This window comes from Cnephaeus nilssonii, assembly GCF_951640355.1.
Source record: "Cnephaeus nilssonii genome assembly, chromosome: 13".
Taxonomy (NCBI): domain Eukaryota; kingdom Metazoa; phylum Chordata; class Mammalia; order Chiroptera; family Vespertilionidae; genus Cnephaeus; species Cnephaeus nilssonii.
Genome location: NC_137084.1, coordinates 19,876,802 through 19,900,562, shown reverse-complemented (window position 1 = coordinate 19,900,562; position 23,761 = coordinate 19,876,802). Strand labels below are relative to the sequence as shown.

Below are 23,761 nucleotides of genomic sequence, written 5' to 3'. Positions count from 1 at the left end.
TCTTTACATACTTATTTTGGATATGTCTTACCTAGATTAAGAGAAAACAAGAATTTGAAAAGCAGAGTATCCCTTTTATTATTATAATTTCTTTTTACATAACTTTTCAACCTAGATTCAGGTAACTACCTATCTCTCCCATAAAAGGAGAAGGGTCCTGCACATTACAATAGGCAAAAAGGCTTTTAGGAAATAAAAATATTTTAAATTGATCCATTACAATTTTTCAATCTTCTTGAGTACATTGGAAAGTGGGAAAAAGACAGGAGAGAAAAATGGAATTTCAAACAACCAGACTGTAATAACCTCAGATTTAATACACTCTTTATAATTTTTCTCCAAACAAGTACAAAGGAGGTTCAAGTGCTCTATGTGGATGCCTTTCCATACCTTAATATATATATATTTTTTTACTCCCAGTAATCCTGGCCAGTGTTTATCTAAACTTTCTGAAGCATATTAGGTCTCAATTATGCAAAATAATCCTGGGCAATCAAACAAGGGGGAAGCACAGAAATAATGCTTGTATCTCAACTAAATTTTCAGAATCTAGAATTGCCAATTCAAGATGGAGGATATGCAGTGGAGGAAAAGGATAACAGAATTTGACTAAAAGTAAGAAATGCAGAATTTTAAGATTAAAAGAGCTCCTTGGAAGGACAACGAAGTAAACAGCATGAAGAGCAGAAAAGAAAAAAAGAGGGCCCAGTACATACACCAATTCTTTCCTATGCTAGCATCCTCATCTCAAAAGGAAAAAGATAAAGTCCATGAAAAATACTTGTTTATTGCAAACTGCTATAATTTATTGAAGCATATTATAGGCAAATGGTAGCTATGAAGAGGACAACAAAGGGAGAAAGAACAGATAGTTTCAATTATTAGAACTCTGACAGGGAGAGGAGTGTGAGAACATATTTACCTCTATCTCATAAAGATTTATTTTAATGCAGTTTGCTTTCATGTGCATGACTAAAGTATATCATTACTAACTACCAAAAATGTAATTATGGACACAAAGGATAAAATAAATGTAATGAAGACAAAGGTAAATATGGGGAATGGATGTTAGCTAGTGAAACAGTACAAAATAGACTTATGTGGGGGGGAGGGGAGAACAATTTTGTTGTAGACCCACCCAATCAGTTATGTATATTTTCGTATCTAATCAACATACCAAAGTCAACTCCAAATCCTTACTGTGGGCAGGAAAGCACATTCTACATCCCTTCTATCCTTATTCCACTTTCTACCCCCACACTGGAGGGATGGCAATGCTGCCACACACTGAAGAGAAACAATAGTGCATTTAAGACTGTGCACTGTAGGTGCCTCACTCCCCACTCCCTGGTATCCCAGCCACGGGCACTAGTGGGTGTCAAGTACGCCTATTTCAGAGATGACATTTTGTTACCCTCTTCTTGGGGGGAAAAAATCAAAGAGAAAATTGATAAACTTTGTAGTTTTAGTGTTTGTGAAAAACAAGCTGTTCCTTATTTTGTTCTCAGCAAAACTTCATTCTTTCCAACAGCCATCGCACATTTCTGACAAACAATGCATAGGGCAAGCCTTGAATTCCAGCTTCTGAGGTACACAGGACAAAAATTGCCCTTTTAATTCCCTAAAAACGAGCCCAAATAGGTTTTTGTCTTCTGGGAGTTAAGAACTTATACAAAAACATTACCTGCCTCTCTCATGGACAGTAATAAGCAATCCATCCCTTGAAAATCCCTATTTCAAGGGAAATGGTAATTCCCAGAATTTCAGGTGGGAGCCAAAGCTATTATTACATTAATTTTGTCTATTGGAGCCTTTTTTTCTTCTGAAGTGTTACTAAACTTAGGAAACAAAACAGCAATTTTCTTTGACTTAAAATTGTACGACTCCTAGACTATTCCTTCACTAATGGCAGTGTCCTTCACTAATCGGGAGCTGGAATGAGCCAATGATAAAGCAAAGCAAAAACAAAAACAAAGCAAGGGGCCAGAGTTGGGTCAATAGGGAGGTATGTGTAAAGAAATGATGGGGACAAAATAAAAATAAAAACAAATTCACAAGAGAAAATCTCGTATCTGTAATTCAGACCCTGAATAACCTTCCTCATCCTCTCAAAATTCCTAAATCTCAATGTTCTAAAAACTCACAGAGCACTAATGACCACAAATATAACATTCTCCCCTAAAAAGGCTTCTGAAAAAGCACTAAGCTACTGTAGTGATTTTATTAGTGCTGAGGACCAGCTTAAAGGCCACTGGAGAGCTATGATTTTAGAGGCTGGCTGTGCTTCTTCAACCCTATACCTTGCCTTCAAAAGTACCTCTTATGGAAAGGACCCCATGTCAGAATAATGTAATCTCTCCCAGCCCCACAAAATATAGCAACAAAGACAAAAAAAGAAAAAAAAAATCAGACTTTCCGTTAATAAATAAGAAATCTCAGGTTCCACAACACAAAAACACACATGTTCAAAGTGCAAATTTCTGCCATTAAACTGGGACTTTTCTGTCTCACTGATATGCAGCCCTGTCCTATGGTCAAAGAGACCATGTAAAGGGCAGCCCCCTCCCTGTTGGGAGCCTGCTTCCAAGCAAGTGAGCACCACTGAGAGCCATATAAAGGTATTGGGAGGATTGAGGTGCTGGGGTCAAAGTGGTCCCCATGTATGTATCCTTCCTTTCTGAAACCAGGTGAGGAACGGAGGAAAAGGGGGTGAGAGATGTGTGCTGTTTTAACAGCTCACCCTGCTAAGGGGCCCTAAAGTGCCAAGTCAAGCTGCCAGCCTCCAGAGATTAGAATTATATGATACTTTGAGACTAAGTGTGCTGCAGTGGGTAGAAGCCAGACCATAGGGCAGCAGTAAAGGAGGAGAAGGGATTTAGAGGACAGTATATACTACTAAGAGTTAAAAGCTGATCCAGAACATGTAAGATTTACAGGTTGGGAAAGGGAATCTGCTAATCAGCAGGAAGTCTGCCTGGCTGGAACCGAGCATGAGGATAATCTTCGCTTTAAGAGCTTTGTATTTTTTGTCTACCTTTCTGGTAAAGGCAACATCAGTTTTATAAAGGGGACAGAAGAGGGAGGAGAGAGAGTGGATGTATGTGTGTGTGCTGTGATCCACATTGGAAAGAGCAGGCCCTTCAGTTATTTTACTAGATCTTAAATGCTTTAAATTTTTTTTTTTTGTCCTTTTTATCTTTTAAATACAAAGTCTGAGCTGTCCCAGTGCCTAAAGTCTTCCCTTCTACTAAGGTCCAGTAGAGTCTGAATCTTCAATCAGAACCTCTGTGGTAGCACCGAGTATATCCGAGTTCATGACCAGCCCTTCAGTGCCCCCACTGCTGCTGCTTCCCACAAAGATCTTCCCATCAGCCATCAGGCTCACCCGTTCCGTCCCACTACAGTATGATTTTGACATCCCTTCAGCCTCTAGCAGGAGGCACTCTCCAGAGGTGGAGTTTCCCAAGGGCTCAGGAAGAAGAGGAAGACCCTGACCATCTGCAGGTTGTGTCAGAGACTCTGGGTTAGTGCCTAAGATATCTGTGCTGGTGATGAGGGCGCCTGCATTGGCAGCCAGAGCTTCGGCAATCAGCACCTCAGGGTGGCTTTTTGCTTTGTGTGCCACTACGCTGTCCTTCTTCTCAAATTTTTTGCCACAGATATTGCAAGAGAACTGGTAGAAGGAGTCTGCATCATGCTTCTTCATGTGCCAATTAAGGGATGCCTTTTGCCGACAAGTGAATCCACAGATCTCGCATCTAAGGAGAGGAAAAGAAATGGTTGATCAGATATAGAAATAAAGAGTTCTTATTCAAAGTCAGGTGTGATTTAGAGATCACATACATAAGTAATAGAGTAACATATACTTCTTGTGAGAGACTAGAAAAAGTTACCAGATGGAACACTAATCTGACTTCTTTTCTTCTGTTTGTTTAAACAACAAAAGAAAAAGTTCACTAAGTAGGCTCACCCAAACCATACCCACTCTAATTTGGTAAAAGTAAAGAATAGCAGAAGCTTAACTGTTTATAAAGGGCTAACCCTCAAGTGGGGTAAATAAATGTACTTCTCACCTAGATGTTTACCAATAAATAAGTACTCACTGTAATGGCTTCTCGCCTGTATGGATCATCCGGTGCACTGCCAGATTGTGGGAACTCTTGAAGGCCCGAGCACAGTATTCACAGATATAATCCCTTTGATCTAGGAAGAAAAAATTGTGGTTCGTTTTCCATTCAGAAACCCTTTAAGTATTTTTTTTTCCTAGTTTACAATAAGTAAGCAGATGATCGGGCAGGTCAATTTCAGAGTAAGAGCAACACTGTTTTCAATATATAAAAATTGGATAAACAAAAATTTAGAATATACAGTTCTGTTTTGTTTCTTTTTTAACTCCATGCATTCAGTAGTGTAAGGACCTATTTTTAAAAAAACCACCTCAATGGGAATATATGAGAACTAAAATCCTAATCTTAATTTTACCAGCAATCCAGATCTTGGATAAATTGCTTGGCAAGTCAGTAACTACATTTTTCATGAATTTTATTCTTTAAAAATGTTACCCAAGATAAACAATTTATACTTCTCTCAATAGACTCCAATTGCTGCTATCAAATATACTGCACAGAACCTGTATTTACCTTATTCTCCTATCCCACATCATCTACACCATTCAACTACCACCCTGTCATTTCACAAGCCCTTCAAATTTCATAGGATTTTTGATGAATTTGATAACGTTGTGGAATCTATGTGGCAAAGGAGCATCGTACTTAATTACTTCATCACTTGGTTCACAAGAGGGTGCACAAACAGATGCTTAATACCATTTGTTGAATGAATGACCAGTACATTTTCTATGCCTTTCACTTAATATTACTACAAATAGAGTGAAAACACAAGGATAAGTTAAAAGGCAAAGAATAACAAAATTAATCCTATATTCCACCCCAAACAGTTTTAAAATTAAGTATGGGAGAAGAGCCAAGTTTTTCTCAAGCTTGAATGTACATAGGAACCACCAAGAGACCTTGTTAAATGCAGATGCTGATTCGGCAGGTCATCCCTTGTAAAATTTATGTCATTATATTTTACTTTTCCACCTTTCTCTCATACTTGACTATAGATTCTTCTAAGATTTATGTTAGAAAAAGAACATAATTACCACTTGCACTTAAAAGTACAGTGCATTTATATACTTGCTGAAAAATTTTATTTTGAAAGTACCTGTATGATGTTTCGCATGTCGCAGAAGTTGCTTCTGGAGCCTGAAGAGTCGCCCACAGGAGGGATGAGGGCATACGTATTTCTTCTTCAGCAAATGCTGATATTTAATGTGGTGCTAAAACAGTAAAAGAAAGTGAAGAGGGATAAAAATTAAGGCTTCTCAGATATCTGTTCCTTTGCTAAGTCAAAGTGCTGAAGAAAAATCAAATACTTTGTATATGGACAGAGAGGCTATATAATCAAACTAGAGGCCCAGTGCACGAATTCGTGCATGGGTGGGGTCCCTCAGCCTGGCTGGTGATCAGGGCTGATGGGAGGGTGGGGGAGGGAGGGACCGCGGGAGGTTGGCTGGCGGCTGGGGAGACGGACTGTGGGAGGTTGGCTGTGGGAGCACTGACCACCAGGGGACAGCTCATGAGTTGAGTGTCTGCCCCCTGGTAGTCAGTGCGCATCATAGCAACTGGTTGTTCGGTCGCTTAGGCTTTTATATATATATACAGATAGTTAAGAACATAGGCTACAGAAATAAACTTGTGATTCCAATCAGGGCCTGTCATTTACGAAGAGCATGATCTCAGGAGGTGTGCACTTAATACTGTAAGCTCCAGTTCTCATTTGTAAAATGGAGATCACCTGTCTTGTAGTGTTGTAAGGATCTAAAGATCATATAATGCATGGTGCTTAATGTAGCAAATGATACATAGCACAAGAACACTAGCTATCATTGTTGTAACAGAACCGAAACAGAAAGTAAGGCCTGAATCTCATGTTGTATTTGCTGCTAAACTAAATATCAAACAGGCATTTCCTAGGCTTTAGTGATTTGTATTCACTTTCATATTTTCTGTGAGACCTAAAAATAAACTGTTATCTTTATTCCTATTTTTAAAAAATCTATTCACTTCTAAAAAACCCTGCAAACTAAAAATTTTTAATTTATTTTAAACAGTATTCAAGAAATCACTGGTGTGAGTTACTAAATTTATCTTTTAAAAATACACATTAAAATAAAATCTGTTCTCCTTTGTCTTGGTGTATCATTATAATAATATTATATCAAAAGTATTTGCACTATAATGGGAAACACTGGAATTTTCTAAAATTACAAGGAAAATCCTCCATTTGGGCTCAGGTTCTTAAGACACTTCTCTTCCTCTTTTTTTTTTTAAACCAATGAATAAACTAATTTTATGTTTAAATAAAGATTTTTCTTGACATCGCATGTTAATGATAAAGCTTACACAAAATCACACATCATAAAGTTCCATGAAGCTTGAAAACTAGTAATGGAACATAACCTGGAAGGCTGTCTTACACAACTTCACTGACCTGTAAATAGCGAGGGTGAGCAAGAACGGTTCCACATCCTTCCATCTCACAACGCACATACTGGATTGGAGGCTTTTTTCTAAATCAGCATGTAAGAGAAAAGTTAGCAAGAGAAGATACAGTCTGCCCAGTGACCTTCAACTCAAACTGCACTATTAGGAAATACCAAGTTTATACTATTATTACAGTTTCCATATAATTTGTTAGAAGTAACCAGCAATTGCAAAATGTTTAATAATGTTTATACAAAAAATAACACAAAATAAATTAGCAATCCCATATCCCCAATGGGTAAAAAAGTATTAAGATTTTTAGAAACACTCGGATCCTGCAGTGGGAATAAAAACACAGTACCTCTGCATCATGGACACTAATAAAGTTGTTTTTGTCCATTCCTGCAGGATTATTATAAGGGCATAGGTGAGTAAAATGCCTACCACCAAAAACAAGGTAAAACACAGGAGTACAAATCCTCACCTCCTTTTGGGTAATCGTGGACTTTTGTCATCTTTTCTTCTTCTTCCTCTCCTATAATAATAATTTTAAAAAAAGTAAACTGTCCACATATTCTGGATTGAAGTTTATTGAGTGAAGGACGGCTGAAGACATATATATTCAAGACCAAAGAACAGGTAACAGAATACATAAAGTCACTAACATATCTGGCAAACCAAACCAAGATTTCACTCGCAGTAATTTTACTTTCCAAAAAGTCTCCATCATAAGTTAAAAATATACTGTTCATAAACTATAGTATACAATACTATAGAAGATTTGGATAAACCTCAAGGTTACTACTTGAAGAGTTGTTTCAGTGAAAAGTATACCACTTAAATATTAATTTAAAGAGTAGAGTAAAAGATTCTATTATCTAAAAAACCCTAAAAATATAAACTATAGTCTCCTTGCACTAGAACCAGAAAGCCTAAACACACAAAAATCTTATTACTGCAACGAGAAATGGTTGCTATATAAGAAAGGTTTTACCTGATCAAGGTTATTACATCATTTGCCATACTTTTTCTTGCTGTTCTACTCCTTCTGCATCCTTATAACTTACTGTCTTGCCTATTCATTTGTATGTCTTTAATTACCACCTCTGAATTACACTTTTCAAGCTTTTTTTGAGAAGAGTCTCTGCAATACAATTGTTAGCTGCTCAAGGCAGGAATACAGGGTGGGGCAAAAATAGGTTTACAGTTGTAAGTACAGGAAACAGTTTATTACTGTATTAGAGGCCCGGTGCACGGATTCATGCACCGGTGGGATCCCACAGCCTGGCAATCTGCGACCCCTTGGGGGATGTCAGAGAGCCGGTTTCAGCCTGATCCCCACAGGCCAGGCTGAGGGACCCCACCATGCACAAATCCATGCACTGGGCCTCTAATATGCATATATGATCTTTGATTAATCTCTTCACACCCCCCTTCCCTCTGAGATTCATCGTCTGTTCCATGTTTACATGCCTGTGGTTTCCGCTCCTGTGTTGAGCATCTTCCCCCTGGTGGTCAGTGTGCATCATACCGGGCAAATGGTCACTTAGGCTTTTATATATACTAGGGGCCTGGTGCACGAGTATTCGTGCACGGGGGGTGGGTCCCTCAGCCCGACCTGCACCCTCTCCAATCTGGGATCCCTCAGGAGAGCCCTCTCCAATCCAGGAGTTTCTGTTTGTCTCTGCAATCATATGAGCGAATTGTCTGAGACCCCAACCCAGTTTGGTTTGTTGCTCACAGAATAATAGAGGCTTTTTTTTTTTTCTTTGCTTCATTGGAGATTTCCTGGAAGTTTTAGGATATCTCCCCTTTAATTTTTCCTAGACACTCTGATTTTACTTATGTCTCTCACCTTTGCTTTCCCTCCATTCCCCACTGCAACAGTAACTTGCTCCAGGCTCACTTTGCTCTAGTGTCTAGGAGATGTCTGCCACCAGAACTACGATTTCCAGCATTCCTGGTGCTCCCCGCGCTCTTGGTTTTCCCTTCCTGCTCTGTCTTCATCCCAAGGCCTCCTGCTCTGCCAAGTCCTCCAAGCCACTAGCTCTCCTCTCTGCTCTCTGTCTGGTGTGCAGAGTGCACTCCACTCTCTGCCGGCTCTCCCACTCTGCTCTCCATCCGGCGCCTGTGTACGCAAATTAACCTGTCATCTTTGTCAGGTTAATTTGCGTACTCACTCCTGATTGGCTGGTGAGCGTAGCATAGGTACGGTCAATTTACATGTTTCTCTTTTATTATATAGGAGGATAGATTAGAGGCCCCGTGCACAAAATTCGTGCATGGGGGTTGGGGGGGGGGGTCTCCCCTCACCCCGCCCTGCACCCTCTCCAATCTGGGACCCCTCAGGGTATGTTGGACATCCAGAAGTTGGCAATCTGGGACCACTGGCTCCTAACCGCTCACCTGCCTGCCTGCCTGATCACTCCTAACCGCCTCTACCTGCTGGCCTGGTCACCCCTAACTGCCCTCCCCTGACAGCCTGGTCGCCCCTAACCACCTCTGCCTCGACCCCTGCCACCATGGCTTTGTCCAGAAGGACGTCTGGATGGATGTCCGGTCTAATTAGCATACTACCCTTTTATTAGTATAGATTATTATTTACTTTATTATTTTCCATAAGACCTACAAACCTACTTTTACCCCACCCTATATGTATATGTCAGCATCTCCCCTCACACTCCCACTTTTTTTCCACTAGTGCTTTCAAAATGTTAAGTTTCCATTTTTAGTAGTAATTGCTCACTCACTTCCTAGGAGGTTCCTCATCTTCCCTAATTTCATTCTCTTCTTCTTTCACCTCTACCTCTACTTCCACTTTAATTTCTTTCTTCTCTTTCTCCTCTTTCACTTTTCCTGATTTTCTCCGTGGCTTTGGGGTTTCCCTGAAAGCACAAATACATTTCAACATTGGTATCTAGCAAAGTATCCTTTCAAGGAAAACTTGATAACAAGGTAAAGCCTGGGGTTATCATGGATTTATTATAGAATGATGATCCTTGGCTCATGAAATGTGATTTCCAGCTAACCATTCCTCATATGCACAGTAATGACAAATATTCCAAGTCTATGGGATGACCTCCACCAAAGGCTAATGATGCCCTAAAACGAAATCTCACTATAGTTACAAAGAGAAACAAAATAAAAGCAGAAAATTCCAAGTATTCAGGCAATACATGATATCTTATTACAATAAAACATGCAGACATCATAATAATATGGATATGATCAAAGTAAAGTTCTATAATGGAAGAAAGGGTTGTAAGAGGGGCAATAAGAATGTTAGATTTGCAAAATAAGTGCATGCATAATTAATTATCCATTTAAAATTAAGTCTAGCCCTAGCTGGTTTGGCTCAGTGGATAGAGTGTCAGCCTGTGGACTGAAGGGTCCCAGGTTTGATTTCAGTCAAGGGCACATGCTCAGGTTGTGGGCTCAATCCCCAGTAGGGGGCATGCAGGAGGCAGCCAATCAATGATTATCTCTCATCATTGATGTTTCTATTTCTCTTTCCCTCTCCTTTCCTCTGTGAAATCAATAAAAATATTTTATAAATAAATAAAATAAAATTAAGTCTATACCCATTAGTTTGGCAAAAAGCCAAAGCAAAAACATGCAACAGTGCTTTCCAAACTTATTTTTCATTGACATGTCTGGAATAAAATGAGACATACCTTTCTAAGTGGGGTTTATAGGTCTCATCTCTTGGGTCATCCTTGAATGGTATTTCCTCTTCACTGATTAACATCTCTTCTTCTTCTTCTTCCTCCTCACTACTAAAAAGAAGCAAATAAGATTAGAAATTCTAGCTGTAAAGATTGAATCTGAGGGGATTTTCTAATTTAGTATATGTTATTAAGTAAATTTTTTTGGAGGTAGACAAAGATTCACAGTAAGTTATCTAGAATTTTTATCCTTATGATCTAGTTGAACTGCATCTAGCTGCTCTATCCTGAAGAAAAAATTTAACTAAAAATGCTAGATATGCTATCACTTTATTAAACAAAGTCAAGGTGATGACTGTTCAATGGTGTGATGGGCTAAAATCCAATGGACTTTATAATACTATCTTTAGTAATCTGTTGTATCAAAAAACACATATCAACTGACAAAAGAATACATAAAAATCAAAGATATTGATAACATTTCAAAACCCTGGTCTAAACAACCTCATTTCATATTAGTGCCAAGCATGGACTAAACCAGAACACAGAAGATGCTTGAGATAATGATTTCTGAACTATATAGCTACAGTTTACATGGTCATGGCTCTATAATCAAGAACAAAGTGGGCCCTGGCAGGTGTTGCTCATTGGTTAGAGCCCTGGCCTAAGGGTCTCGGTTTCAATTCCCCTATCAAGGGTTGCAGGTTCAATTTCCGGCGCTGGTTGGGTACGTGCAGGAGACAAACAATCGATGTTTCTCTCTTACATCGCTCTCTCTCCTCTCTCTGTCTCCCACTCCCCCTCCACTCTTCTTAAAATCAATGGGGGGAAAAAAAATCCTCTGGTAAGGATTAAAAAACAACAACAAAGTGGGATTTAAACTAAATACCAAAACTTCTGAAGTTACTTTCTTTGTTATAGCTCAAAATTCAAATAGAAAACAACTTTAAGAATTTAATGTGATTGTGTTCTATGTTCCCGACATGAAATATGAAATGTTTCTTACCTGATGCCACCTGGAGATTGATGCTCTTCTGCAACTTCTAGAAAAATAAAGCCAAAACAAAACATTACCTATGTAGTTTTCTCCTTGCAGCTAAGAGACCAAATTACTGCTTCAGGTAATCACACAAAAGGAGAATATCTACAAATTGTCAAAAAAAAGGAACCCTCCCTATATCACCACATCTACCCCTGAAAGTTAAGCTATTTTGGTAAATGTTTAGCATTACATTTAAAAGCAACAGACAATGGTTCTTACATAACCATTATCTGCTTGCCCCATACCATAATCAAGCTGATCTGTATTTGGTTCTGATTTGCAGATGAGCTGCAATGAGCCAGTCTTGGACCTAGAGCTTCGGGTGTTCTCTGTGTCACGATGCCGAGAGATAGATGTCCTGCTGCTACTGCGCCAGCCCCGGCTCGGCCTAGTTGTAGCAATGGAAACTTCCTGAGGGAGGGTAGAATCGTCTTCTTCCTTTTTCTCTTCCTTGGGATCTAGATGAAAACATATCATTCTTTTTAAGTTGATAGTTAACCAAAAATTATACTTGTATATCTACTATTGTAAATTCAATCAAGAAGGTAAACTTTTAAATATATATATTTTTTATTGATTTCAGAGAGGAAGGGAGAGGGAGAGAGAGATAGAAACATTAGTGATGAGTGAGAATCATTGGCTGCTTCCTGCTAGAGATCGAACTCACAACCTTGGCATATGCCCTTGACTGGAATCAAATCCGGGATCCTCCAAGTCCACAAGCTGATGCTTTATCCACTGAGCCAAACAAGCTAGCACAGTAAGCATTTTTTTTAGAGAAAAAACACACACAAAAACCTCCAGCTTTTTAAACAAAATAGAAACAACAAAATGAGAGGAAAATCAGATAAAACTTACCTTACTATCATCTCTTTAAAGAAAAAACTTATTTTATACTTCTTTATCTACTAAAAAGTATGCTTAGAGAGGAGTATGTAAAATATACCCAAGTAATTTAATTCATGGAATTCTAACTTTGAGATCTAAGACAACAGAACCTAAATTAAGTGAGTGAGGGATAACTGAAAAAGTATAGAGGCATTAAAAAGAAAGAATCATAGATCTACATGTTTTAACAACAAAGAAATTCCATAACAGGAATGCTTCCCTTGATTCTTGTTACCCTATACTTTTCCCATACTTTAAAAGGAGAATAGGTGAGGTAGGGTCACCCCAGTCTGCACAATCTACACTAATAATAGAGAAACATGCAAATTGACCATACCTCCACTATGCCCACCAGCCAATCAAGAGCAAGTATGCAATTTAACCCAACCAAGATGGCTGCGGCCACAGAGCAAGAAGGAGGCTTGGGTTTCCCCGGCAATGGAGGAAGCCAAGCTTCCTGCACACCCTGGCTGGCCCTGGCCTCTGCTCAAGGCTACAAAGTTTCAATTATAGAAGATAAATAAATCCCAGATACCAGGGTTTCCACTTGGGTTGCCGGGGGGCGTGGCCAGACTGCAAACCACCCACAGGCCCCTCGCCCAGGCCACCCCACACCCCATGGGAACCCCCACCCTGATCCAGGACACCCTTCAGGGCAAACCAGCCGGACCCCACCCGTGCACCAGGCCTCTATCCTATCTAATAAATCCTATCTAATAAAAGAGTAATATGCAAATTGACCATCACTCCAACACACAAGATGGCTGCCCCCATGTGGACACAAGATGGCTGCCACAAGATGGCCAGCAGGGGTGGGCAGTTGGGGGCAACCAGGCCTGCAAGGGAGGGCAGTTGTGGCCGATAAGGCCAGCAGGGGAGGGAAGTTGGGGGCGACCGGGCCTGCAGGGAAGGGCAGTTTGGGGGGACCCAGGCCTGCAGGGGAGGGCAGTTGGGGGTGACCAGGCCTGGAGGGGAGGGCAGTTAGGGTGACCAGGCTGGCAAGGGAGCAGTTAGGCATCAATCAAGCTGGCAGGGGAGTGGTTAGGGGGTGATCAGGCTGGCAGGCAGAAGTGGTTAGGGGCAATCAGGAAGGTAGGCAGGCGAGCAGTTGGGAGCCAGCAGTCCTGGATTGAGGGACACCCCTCTTCCTCCGTGCACAAATTTTGTGCACTGGGCCTCTAGTATGCAATAAAAATTTTGCATTAGAAATTGGCTTTCAAACCTAGAGTAGTTTGTTGTTTCTATATAAGTTAGTGTATTAAAAGTGAGCCTGTTTCGACTATGGAAGATTCCTTTAATAATCTCAAAATAGAAAAGGCCTTTCTAAGAATAGCACAAAATTTCATGTCTTAACACTAATACAACTGACTACATAAACATAAAATATGGCTTTCAAACATACAAACAATAGGAAAGCTCAACCTACTCATAACAGAAACTCAAATTAAAATGATAGTGTGACACCACTGTTCCCCTACCATGCTGGAGATGATCCAAATGCTTGACCAGACACTGAGTATTAGCAAAGCTGTAGGAAAACAGGCATTCTAATACAGATGACGATGTCATGTGCATTGGCAAAACCTCTAAGAACAATTTGGCAATATCTATCAAAATTATAAATGCACACACCATTTCATGTTAATTTTAACTATTAGGAATTTATCCTACAAAACTACAATCACACTAATACCAGGGAGGGACTGGTTATATGAATTCTGATATATCTAATCAATGAGCAATAGTATGGAATCAACTCCATGACACTTTATTATGCAAAAACTTCATATCCATTTAATACCCAATATATGCATATGTATGTGTTATATACATACACATGTAATATATATAAAAGATAAATTTCTTATAGATGGTAATACTTTTGGAGGACTATACAAGAAATTGACAAATATGAGTCACCTACAGGGAAGGTCCAAAAATACATCCAGCAATTACACTTCTAAGAATCTACCCAAGGAAAATAAAGAAGAAAGAAAGAGGTTCACTGTAGCTGTTGATTCTTGGCAGGAAGAGGTTCACTGTAGAATCCTCCTATATAATAAAAGGCTAATATGCAAATAGACCAAATGGCAGAACAACTGAACAACCGATCGCTATGACGTGTGCTGACCACCAGGGGGCGTGTGCAGAACATGGCAGGCATTGGCCGCAGCAGGATGCTAGAGCAGGTGAAAGTTAAGCTGTTTTGGTAAATGTTTAGCAACAGCTGTCATTTGGTGAGCCTCTGGAGGTTACTGAAAATTCTTGGCTCCTATGCAGCACAGTCCCGCCTGGTGCTCGCACCTGCTGCCGGCACCGGCCCCGCAAGCACCTGCTGCTGGCGCCAGAGCCGCCACTCGCACCTACTGCCAGCACTGGCCCCACTGGCACCCGCTGCTGGTCCTGATCACTCAGTGCCATCAGTGGGTGCAAGTGGCAGGTGCCAGCCCTGATGCCCCCTGAGGGCTTCTCCACCTCTCCCTGCTCCTGAGAAGTGATTGGGCAGCAGCCGCCGCTTACATCCGCTGACAATGCCAACCCCACTCACACCCGCTGCTGGCGCCAGCCCCAATCGCCCCGCACTGTCAGCGGGTGCAAGCGGGGTGGCGCCATCAGCACATGGAAGCAGTGGCAACTGGAGTGGGGCTGACAGCAGACAGAGGACTGGGGGCTGCGGTGGGAGGGGCCACGCAGGAGCACAGAGGATGGGCTGAGACCCACCCCTGTGCCTACTGCAGCCTCGTGGCCCACAGTTCCTTTCAAGGTGCACGAATTCGTGCACTGGGCCCCCAGTGTTTATATAAAAAGTGAAAACAACCTAACCCTCCATCAACAAGAAAGTGTTTAAATAAACCACACTATATTAATAAGATATTATATAGAGAAATCTATTAAAAAAATGACATGAAATTATTGGCAAAAACATTGTTAAATGGAAAACTAAGACGCAAATCCACTTACCTAGCTAGCTAACATTAAAACAAAACAAAACAAAAAAACTAAGTTCTAATGCATGCTAAAATATGAATAATTCTTGAAAATAAGAACCAAGTTTCTTCTGTATGGTACTTCAAAGGCAATTACTAGTTGTTTCTCATAATAGCAGCTGATCTGAGGAGGCTTCCTGATATGTAAGTAATAAAAAAAAAGAGAAAAGCCACAGCAGATTAGGTGAAGGAAGACATCAGATAAGCCAATGCCTGAACATGCAGGCACAGTAAATACAACCATGTTCTTGAAAGAGGAAGAAGGGACAAAGAAAGAATGGCTAATAGTGTGAATTGAGACAAAAAGATGTTAATTAGTACTTACTACTGGCAGGTAATGTTTCTCCTATTTCTTCTAGGTAGCAAAAGATGAAATGTAAGAGTGATTTATGTCCATCCTACAGCAACAGATTCTTTCAAAGCAACCTAACTCATGAAATTCCAAAAGATGATAGCCACTTCATCATGATAAAATACTTGAAATTAGAAGAATCATCCTAATACAAACTGGTCCTCCTTCAAGGTACCCCATTTTTCTAACTGAAGCTTAGAGTAATGAAATGGTTTCTTCAAGATTACAAAGCTAACATATACACTATTGGGTGAAACAGGGAGTGGTTGGTTGATAGGCTAGGAAGAAGTTGGAGTAAAGGTCTTCTCATCTCTAAATATTTACATTTCCTCTGAGAAATGAACAAATCTTAAATACTGGTTAAGTGCTTGGCAGTATATATATTTTTCATCTTTCTAAATTTAGTCTTCATAACCCTGACAAGTAATGTTATTATTCTTACCTTTATAGTTGAAGAAAGCAAGTAGTAACTGACTTCTCTAGACTCACACATAAAATTATAGACCTGAGATTTGAACCCAGGTGTACCTAAGTCCAAAGTCTATATATTTTTTCATATAATACACTTAACCATGTAAAAGAGGGCCAGGGCTTCATTCAGATTTGGCTCGTTTTCACCCAACCTTAAGTTCAAGTGCCAAGAGAGGGCCCTGTTTATGTAATATACTGGCCTAATGGCCTAAAAGATCACAAGAATTACTCTATAAAAGTGAATTTTAATGTAAAACTGCATGCACTATTTTTGTTATGTTGCAAAACAGAATGAAAGAAAAAAAATTTTAATTAAAACCGAGCAAAAAAGCTGATTTTTTTTGTACATTCCAATCTGATTTATTCTTTTTTAAAATGTTTTTGATTTTTAGAGAGAGAGGGAGAGGAATAGAGAGATGGAAACATCAATGAAAAGCACCATCCACTGGCTATCTCCTGCATGCTCCTACTGGGGATTGAGTCCGAAACCCAGGCATGTGTCTTGACCAGGAATCAAAACCGGTGACCTCTTGGTTTGTGGTTCGACCCTCAACCACTGAGCCACACAAGTTGGGCAGGTTTATTCATTTTTAAGTCAACAAGACTGTTTGTATACATATGTGTGTTAATACTTAGATTTTTTTCTTTTTTGTTATAGTAACCAGCTTCACTGTTTACTACATTTATGTTTTAATTTTATTTCCAGCAGACAACAGCTACAGGAATACTAAAAGGACAAAAAATATTAACGACCATTAGCAAAATTTCTATAGATAAATTAGAATCACAAACTAGTGCCACTTATTTTCAAAGTACAGGCATTTAGGTAAATACATTGTCTCTTCAACACATTAACAGACTGCTTAAACATAGGTTTGAGAAAGTGAAAGGATGCTTTTTCTTTGAAAGTGCCAATATGAAAACATGTTATTAACTGAATGGTTTCTATTGCTAACAATTAGCTCAAAATTTAACATTTAAGTTTGAATAAATATGGTTGGACTCTTGAGTAGATGGGTGGGTGACAGAGCAGGAGAAAGTAGGCACGTAATTGTCAAGAGATGGAAAAGAAAATAAGACCAACATGACTGGAGCAGAGAGAACATGTTGCTGAAGAAGTAGGAAAAATTCTAATAAAAAAGGTAGCCACAGAAAGCCATGGAAGAGTTTAAGTACAAAAGCAGGATCAGATTTGGTTTTAATATTCACTCTGGTTGCAGGTGAAAGAATGACTTAGGTAGGTAAGAGAAGATTCTGGAGACTTGTTAAAAGTCTGCTGTAATAGGCTAGGCAAACTGTGGCTCGCGAGCCACATGCGGCTCTTTGGCCCCTTGAGTGTGGCTCTTCCACAAAATACTACGGCCTGGGCGAGTCTATTTTGAAGAAGTGGTGTTAGAAGAAGTTTAAGTTTAAAACATTTGGCTCTCAAAAGAAATTTCAATCATTGTACTGTTGATATTTGGCTCTGTTGACTAATGAGTTTGCCGACTGCTGGGCTAGGCAATGAATAATCCTATATAATAAAACCCTACTGTGCAAATCGACTGAACAGTGAAATGACTGGCCAGTATGACACGCACTGACCACCAGGGGGCAGACGCTCAATGCAGGAGCTGCCCCCTGGTGGTCAGTGCACTGCCACGGGGGGGGGGGGGGGGGGGGGGGGAGCACCACTCAGCCAGAAGCTGGGCTTACAGCTGGCAAGCACAGGAGCAGTGGCGGGAGCCTATCCCACCTCCAAGGCAGCACTAAGGAGCAACAAGCCCGGCTCATGACTGGCAAGCGCAATGGCGGTGGTGGGAGCCTTGCCGGCTTAGGCCCGTTCCCCCTAAGCCAGCAGATGGACATCCCATGAGGGGTCCCAGACTGTGAGAGGGCGCAGGCCGGGCTGAGGGACTGCCCCCCCCCACGTGCACAAATTTCGTGCACCAGGCCGCTAGTAGCTTGATAAAGAATAGCATGGGAGATGGAAAGAATTGCAAATGTGTGAAATACTAAGGAGAAAACCAGACAAAGACTTAATAAAGGAACAGAAGGAGATAGAAAGGTGAATGGATTTAATTGGTTTCTAGATTTATGACCTAAACAATAGGATGGATGGTGGGAGCATTCACAGAAAAGGACAGGTGTTTTTGTTGTTTAGAGGAAATACTGGAGAGTGTGTTTCATTCTGGACATGTAAGTTAGAGGTGTCTGCTGAGTAAAATTGTGCATACACAGACCTTCCAATCAGCATTTTAGTACTTTACTCTAAAAAAAAATATATATATCAAAAGAAAGTTAGAGAGCACCTGAATCTTGAGGAAAATCTCTAATCAGAGGTTAAATAAACAAACAGGAAAAACAACTTAAGATGCCGAAGCTGGTTTGGCTCAGTGGATAGAGCGTCGGCCTTCGGACTGAAGGGTCCCGGGTTCGATTCCGGTCAAGGGCATGTACATTGGTTGCGGGCACATCCCCGGTGGGGAGTGTGCGGGAGGCAGCTGGTCGATGTTTCTAGCTCTCTATCCCTCTCCCTTCCTCTCTGTAAGAAATCAATAAAATATATTAAAAAAAAAAAAAAAAAGAAAGAAATGGGCAATTCAGGGAACAGAAAAACATGTTTTTTACATATCCTAGAATGGGAGGTGAGTACACCATTAGATAAAAACAATATACTACATATTTGGGCAAAAGTAGGCTTACAGTTGTGAATACATGAAAGTTTATTCTTGTATTATTAATTACTAGAGGCCCGGTGCACGAAATTTGTGCATGGGGGGGGGGGGGGGGGTTGTGTCCCTTAGCCCAGCCTGTGTCCTCTCCAATCTGTGACATCCCTCTCACAATCCAGGACTGCTGGCTCCCAACCGCTCACCTGCCTGCCTGCCCGATTGCCCCTAACCACTTCTGCCTGCCAGCCTGATCACCCCCTAACCACTCCCCTGACAGCCTGATCGATGCCTAACTGCTCCCCTGCCGGCCCGATTGCCCCTAACTGCCCTCCCCTGCCGGCCTGGTCACCCCTAACTGCCCTCCCCTGCTGGCCTGGTTGCCCCTAACTGTCCTCTCCTGCAGGCCTGGTCACTAACTGGCCTCCCTTGCCAGCCTGGTTGCTTCAAACTGACCTCCCCTGCCAGCCCAGTCGCCTCCATCTGCCCTCCCTTGCCAGCCCGGTCAACCCGAACTTCCCTCCCTTGCCAGGCTGGTTGCCCCTAACTGCTCTCCCCTGCTGGCCTGGTCACCCCCAACTGCCCTCCCCTGCAGACCTGGATCTTCCCCCACAACTGGCCTCCCCTGCAGGCCTGGTCACCCCCAACTGCCCTCTTCTGCCAGCTCAGTCACCCCTAACTTCCCTCACCTGCAGGCCTGGTCGCCTCCAACTGCCCTCCCTTGCAGGCCTGGTCCCTCCCAACTGCCCTCCCCTACTGACCTGATCGCCCAAACTGCCCTCCCCAGCTGGCCTGATCGCCCACAACTGCCCTCCCCTGCCAGCCATCTTGTGTCCACATGGAGGGAAGCCATCTTGTGTTGGAGTGATGGTCAATTTGCTTATCAACTCTTTATTATATAGGATTACTGTACTAGTGGCCCAGTGCATGAAATCTGTGCACGGGGGTTAGGGGTGTCCCTCAGCCCAGCCTGGGCCCTCTCCAATCAGGGACCCATTGGGGGATGTCAAATTGCCAATTTACAGGGATCAGGCCTAAACCGGCAGTCGGACATCCCTCTCGCAATCTGGGACCGCTGGCTCCTAACCACTCACCTGCCTGCCTGCCTGATCATCCCTAACTCCTCTGCTTGACTGCCTGATTGCCCCAACCTCTCTGTCTACCTGCCTGATTGCCCCTAACTGCCTCTGCCTGACTGCCTGATTGCCGGTTACTGCCCTCCCTTGCCAGCCTGATCTCTCCCCCAACGGCCCTCCCCTGCCAGCCTGATCTCGCCCCTAAGTGCTCTACCCTGCCAGCCTGATCGCCCCTAACTGCCTCTGCCTGCCTGATCTTGCCCCCAACTGCCCTCCCCTGCCGGCCTGATCTTGTCCCAACGTCTCTCCCCTACCGGCCTGATCTCGCCCCCAACTGCCCTCTCTGCCTCGGCCCCCACTGCCATGGCTTTGTCCAGAAGGAAGTCGGACGTCTGGAAAATGGCCAGTCGACCCAGTCTAATTAGCATATTACCCTTTTATTAGTATAGATAGATTATATAGGATAGGATTGCTTAAATGGGGAGGAAAAGCCTTTTTCAGCAGGAGATGCTCTTGGCAGACAAAAATACATAATCCCTATATCTGAACTGAAGGCCAGCCATATGCACTATACTGCCAAACTGGTCATTAAAAAATTGAATCGCTTTCTTACACCTTACACCAAACAGCTGTTGCCCTTAAAACCCATCCTCAGACCCCACCTTAGGTTCTGTCTTCGAAGTTCACCCAGATTAGGTTCTGACTGGTCGGTTTCTATGCCAGTCAGTGTCAGAAGCTCCTCTTCCTAGGCAGCCATTGGCTAGGTTATAATGTGCAGGTGTTGGGTCAAATACCAGTCTAGATGTTGCTTTGAATATATTTTTTAGATGTGATTAACATTTAAATCAGTAGACTGAATAAATTATCTTCCATAATGTAGATGGGACCAAGAGCAAAAAAAGGGATTTGGCCTCAAGAATTCAACTAGAAATCCTGAGCTTCCAGTCCTGTGGCTTTTAGAATTAAGACTACAACACCAGCTCTTACCCCACCTTCATGTGAGCTAATTCCTTAAAATAAATCTCTCTGTCTCTCTGTCTCTCTCTCTCTCTCTCTACACACACACACACACACACACACACACACACACACACACACAGAGTGGCCAGATTATTATGATCTCTGAACACATAATAATCTGGCCACTCAGTGTATATCCTATATAATAAAAGGCTAATATGCAAATTGTTCTCTTGACCAGGAGTTTGACCAGCAGGCAGGCCGGCCAACCACCCATGTCCCCTCCCCCTGGCCAGGCTGGCCAGACCCCACCCATGCACGAATTCATGCACCAGGCCTCTAATAAAGTGAGCACTAAAAGTCCATTTTCTGATGTGACAAATGGTCATGGTATTCCACACAGCACTTCTAATCAAGGAAATGACTTCACAGCAAATGAAACACAGCAATGGGCCCATGTTTATGGAATTCACTAGTCTTACCATGTTTCCCACCATCCTAAAGAAGCTAACCTGAGAGAATAGTGGGATGGCAATAACAAAAATTGGTGAAAATTACGAAGAAACGAAACCCTCATCCTATATAATAAAAGGGTAATACGCAAATTGACCCTAAGGGCGGAATGACCAGTCACTATGACGGGCACTGACCACCAGGGGGCAGACACTCAACGCCAGAGCTGCCCCCTGGTGGTCAGTGCGCTCCCACAGGGGGAGCTCTGCTCAGCCACAAGCCGGGCTGACAGCTGCAGGTGCAGCAGTGGTGGTGGGACCCTCTCCTGCCTCCTCGGCAGCGCTAAGGATGTCTGACTGTGGCTTAGGTCCAATCCCCCAGGGAGCGGGCCTAAGTTGGCAGGTGGACATCCCCCGAGGGGTCCTGGACTGTGAGAGGGTGCAGGCTGGGCTGAGGGACCCCCCCACACCCCCGAGTGCACGAATTTTTGTGCACTGGGCCTCTAGTTTATAGATGATGTGATATAAGTGTCACAGCCACTATGGAAATGTTTGCAGTTTTTTAAAGTTAAACATACATTTACCATAAAATCAAGCAATTTCACTATTAGATATCTACCCTAAAGAAATAAAACCATTTGTCTGCTCAAAAACTTTTCCATGAATATTCAAAACATTATTATTCATGACAGCTAAAAAGTGGACAACGGATGAATGAATAAATCAAGTGGATTATCTATATATATGAAAGCCCAATTTGTAAATTGTCCCCTCGGGAGTTCGACTGGGAGTCCAATTGCTCGCTATGACGTGCGCTAACCACAAGGGGGCAGCACGGAACGAAGGAAGGCCCTGGCCGACAGCCAGGGAAGGAAGACCCCAGCAGGCAGCCAGAAGGCCCTGATCAGCCCTGATCACCAGCCAGGGGTAGGGACCCTACCCGTGCACAAATTCCATGCACTGGGTCTCTAGTATAATAAAGGAGTATTATACAAAGGAATGAAAATACCAATACAGGCTACAACATGGACTAACCTCAAAAACATTATGCTAAGTAAGAGAGACACAAAAACAATAAACATATTTATAAAATGTCTAGAAAAGGCAAATCTATATACAGACTGCATTCTTGAAATGGGCAAATTTTATGGTACATAAATTATGCCTCAATAAAGTTGCATTAATAAAATATGCATTGCAGCACCAGTCATAAAGGCCAATTATTATGACTCCCCATAAAGCTACCCAAATGCCCATAAACAGTAGGATGGATAAATAGCGATATATTCCCACAACAGAACAATCTACAGAGGACTGTTACATAATGGTGAGCAAAGAAACCCTGCACCAAAGAGCACATACTGTATTATTTCATTTACATAAAATTCAAAAATGGGAAAACTAAATTTTGCTACCAAAAGTCAAAATGTTTAGCCTTGAGGGTGGTCGATCATGTCCTGCTTCTTGAGCCCTGTGAACATTCACAAAGCTATACATTTATGCTAAGTGTGCTTTTGTATATCACCTGTAATCCCAGAAAAAAAATACTGAAATATCAAATGTCCTTTAATCAGGTATGATTACTAGTAAATAAATTATGGTATACATATGTGCAGTAGTCATGCTTGGATGCCCACAAAGTATCTATTCACCTCTTCTTCTTTCCTTGAGGAATCAATCCCACTCTTAGAAAGAGGGTGGGATTCCCAATTAGTGTAAACTAATAGTTTTCAATGTGTAGTTTGTATACTCCAGAGGTTCCCCAAGAACTTTTCAAATTTTCTCCACAGAAAAAACCTATTGGAATTTTTATTAAATTGCATTTATAGATTAACTAGAGGCCGGATACATGAAAGTCCTCCCAGGAGGGGGGTGGGGGGGTCCTCCATCCTGGCCTGCGCCCTCTCGCAATCCGGGACCCCTTGCTCCTAACTGCCTGCCTGCTCACTCCTTACCGCTTCGCTCGCTGCTCCTTAGCACTGCCGCAGAGGCGAGAGAGGCTCCTGCCACCGCCGCTGTGCTCGCCAGTGGTGAGCCCAGCTTCTGGCTGAGCGGTGCTCCCGCTGTGGGAGCGCAGTGACCATCAGGGGCAGCTCCTGCGTTGAGCATCTGCCCCCTGGTGGTCAGTGTGCATCATAGCGACCGGTCATTCTGGTCGTTCTGCCATAATGGTTGCTGGGCTTTTATATATATAGATATGGGGGAAAATGATATATTTTTTAAATTAAAAAAATTTTTCTTTAAAAATTTTTAATTAAAAAAAATTAACTCTAAGTAGAGTTGATATACAATCTTATATTGGTTATATTAGTTTCAGATATATAATACAATGATTCAACATTTTTATACCTTACAATGTAATCACCCCACCAATCCTAGTAATCATCTGTCATGTGTAAGCATCACACTATTAGCTACCGTATTTTCCGGTGTATAAGATGACTTTTTAACCCAGGAAAATCTTCTCAAAAGTCGGGGGTCATCTTATACGCCGGGTGTCATCTTATAGGGCGGGTATATCCCAAACTCTATATTTTAACTGGAAAAGTTGGGGGTCGTCTTATACGCCCAGTCGTCTTATACGCTGGAAAATACGGTATATTCCCCTTCCCCTTTTTACCCATCCCCCCAACCCCAGAGTCACAGTAAAGAAAACAGTGTTTAGAAAC

The 23,761-nt window shown here is 41.9% G+C and overlaps 1 protein-coding gene across 4 annotated transcripts in view; it reads right to left on the bottom strand.

Moving 5' to 3' along the window:
* Nucleotides 1–67: 67 nt before the first annotated feature.
* ZFP91 (ZFP91 zinc finger protein, atypical E3 ubiquitin ligase) overlaps nt 68–23,761 on the bottom strand; it is a 33,647-nt gene continuing 9,953 nt past the window's right edge. The window contains exons 3-11 of one of the 4 annotated variants that reach the window (XM_079789080.1): nt 11,501–11,713; nt 11,220–11,256; nt 10,223–10,321; nt 9,299–9,433; nt 7,033–7,083; nt 6,556–6,634; nt 5,227–5,341; nt 4,104–4,203; nt 72–3,758 (exon numbers count right to left, since the gene is read on the bottom strand). In XM_079789080.1, coding sequence (XP_079645206.1) covers nt 3,248–3,758; nt 4,104–4,203; nt 5,227–5,341; nt 6,556–6,634; nt 7,033–7,083; nt 9,299–9,433; nt 10,223–10,321; nt 11,220–11,256; nt 11,501–11,713 — 1,340 coding nt within the window. In that variant the 3' untranslated portion in view covers nt 72–3,247. Of the gene's footprint in view, nt 3,759–4,103; nt 4,204–5,226; nt 5,342–6,555; nt 6,635–7,032; nt 7,084–9,298; nt 9,434–10,222; nt 10,325–11,219; nt 11,257–11,500; nt 11,714–23,761 lie in introns of all 4 variants that reach the window. The other 3 variants (XM_079789079.1, XM_079789082.1, XM_079789081.1) reach the window with 3 other exon arrangements.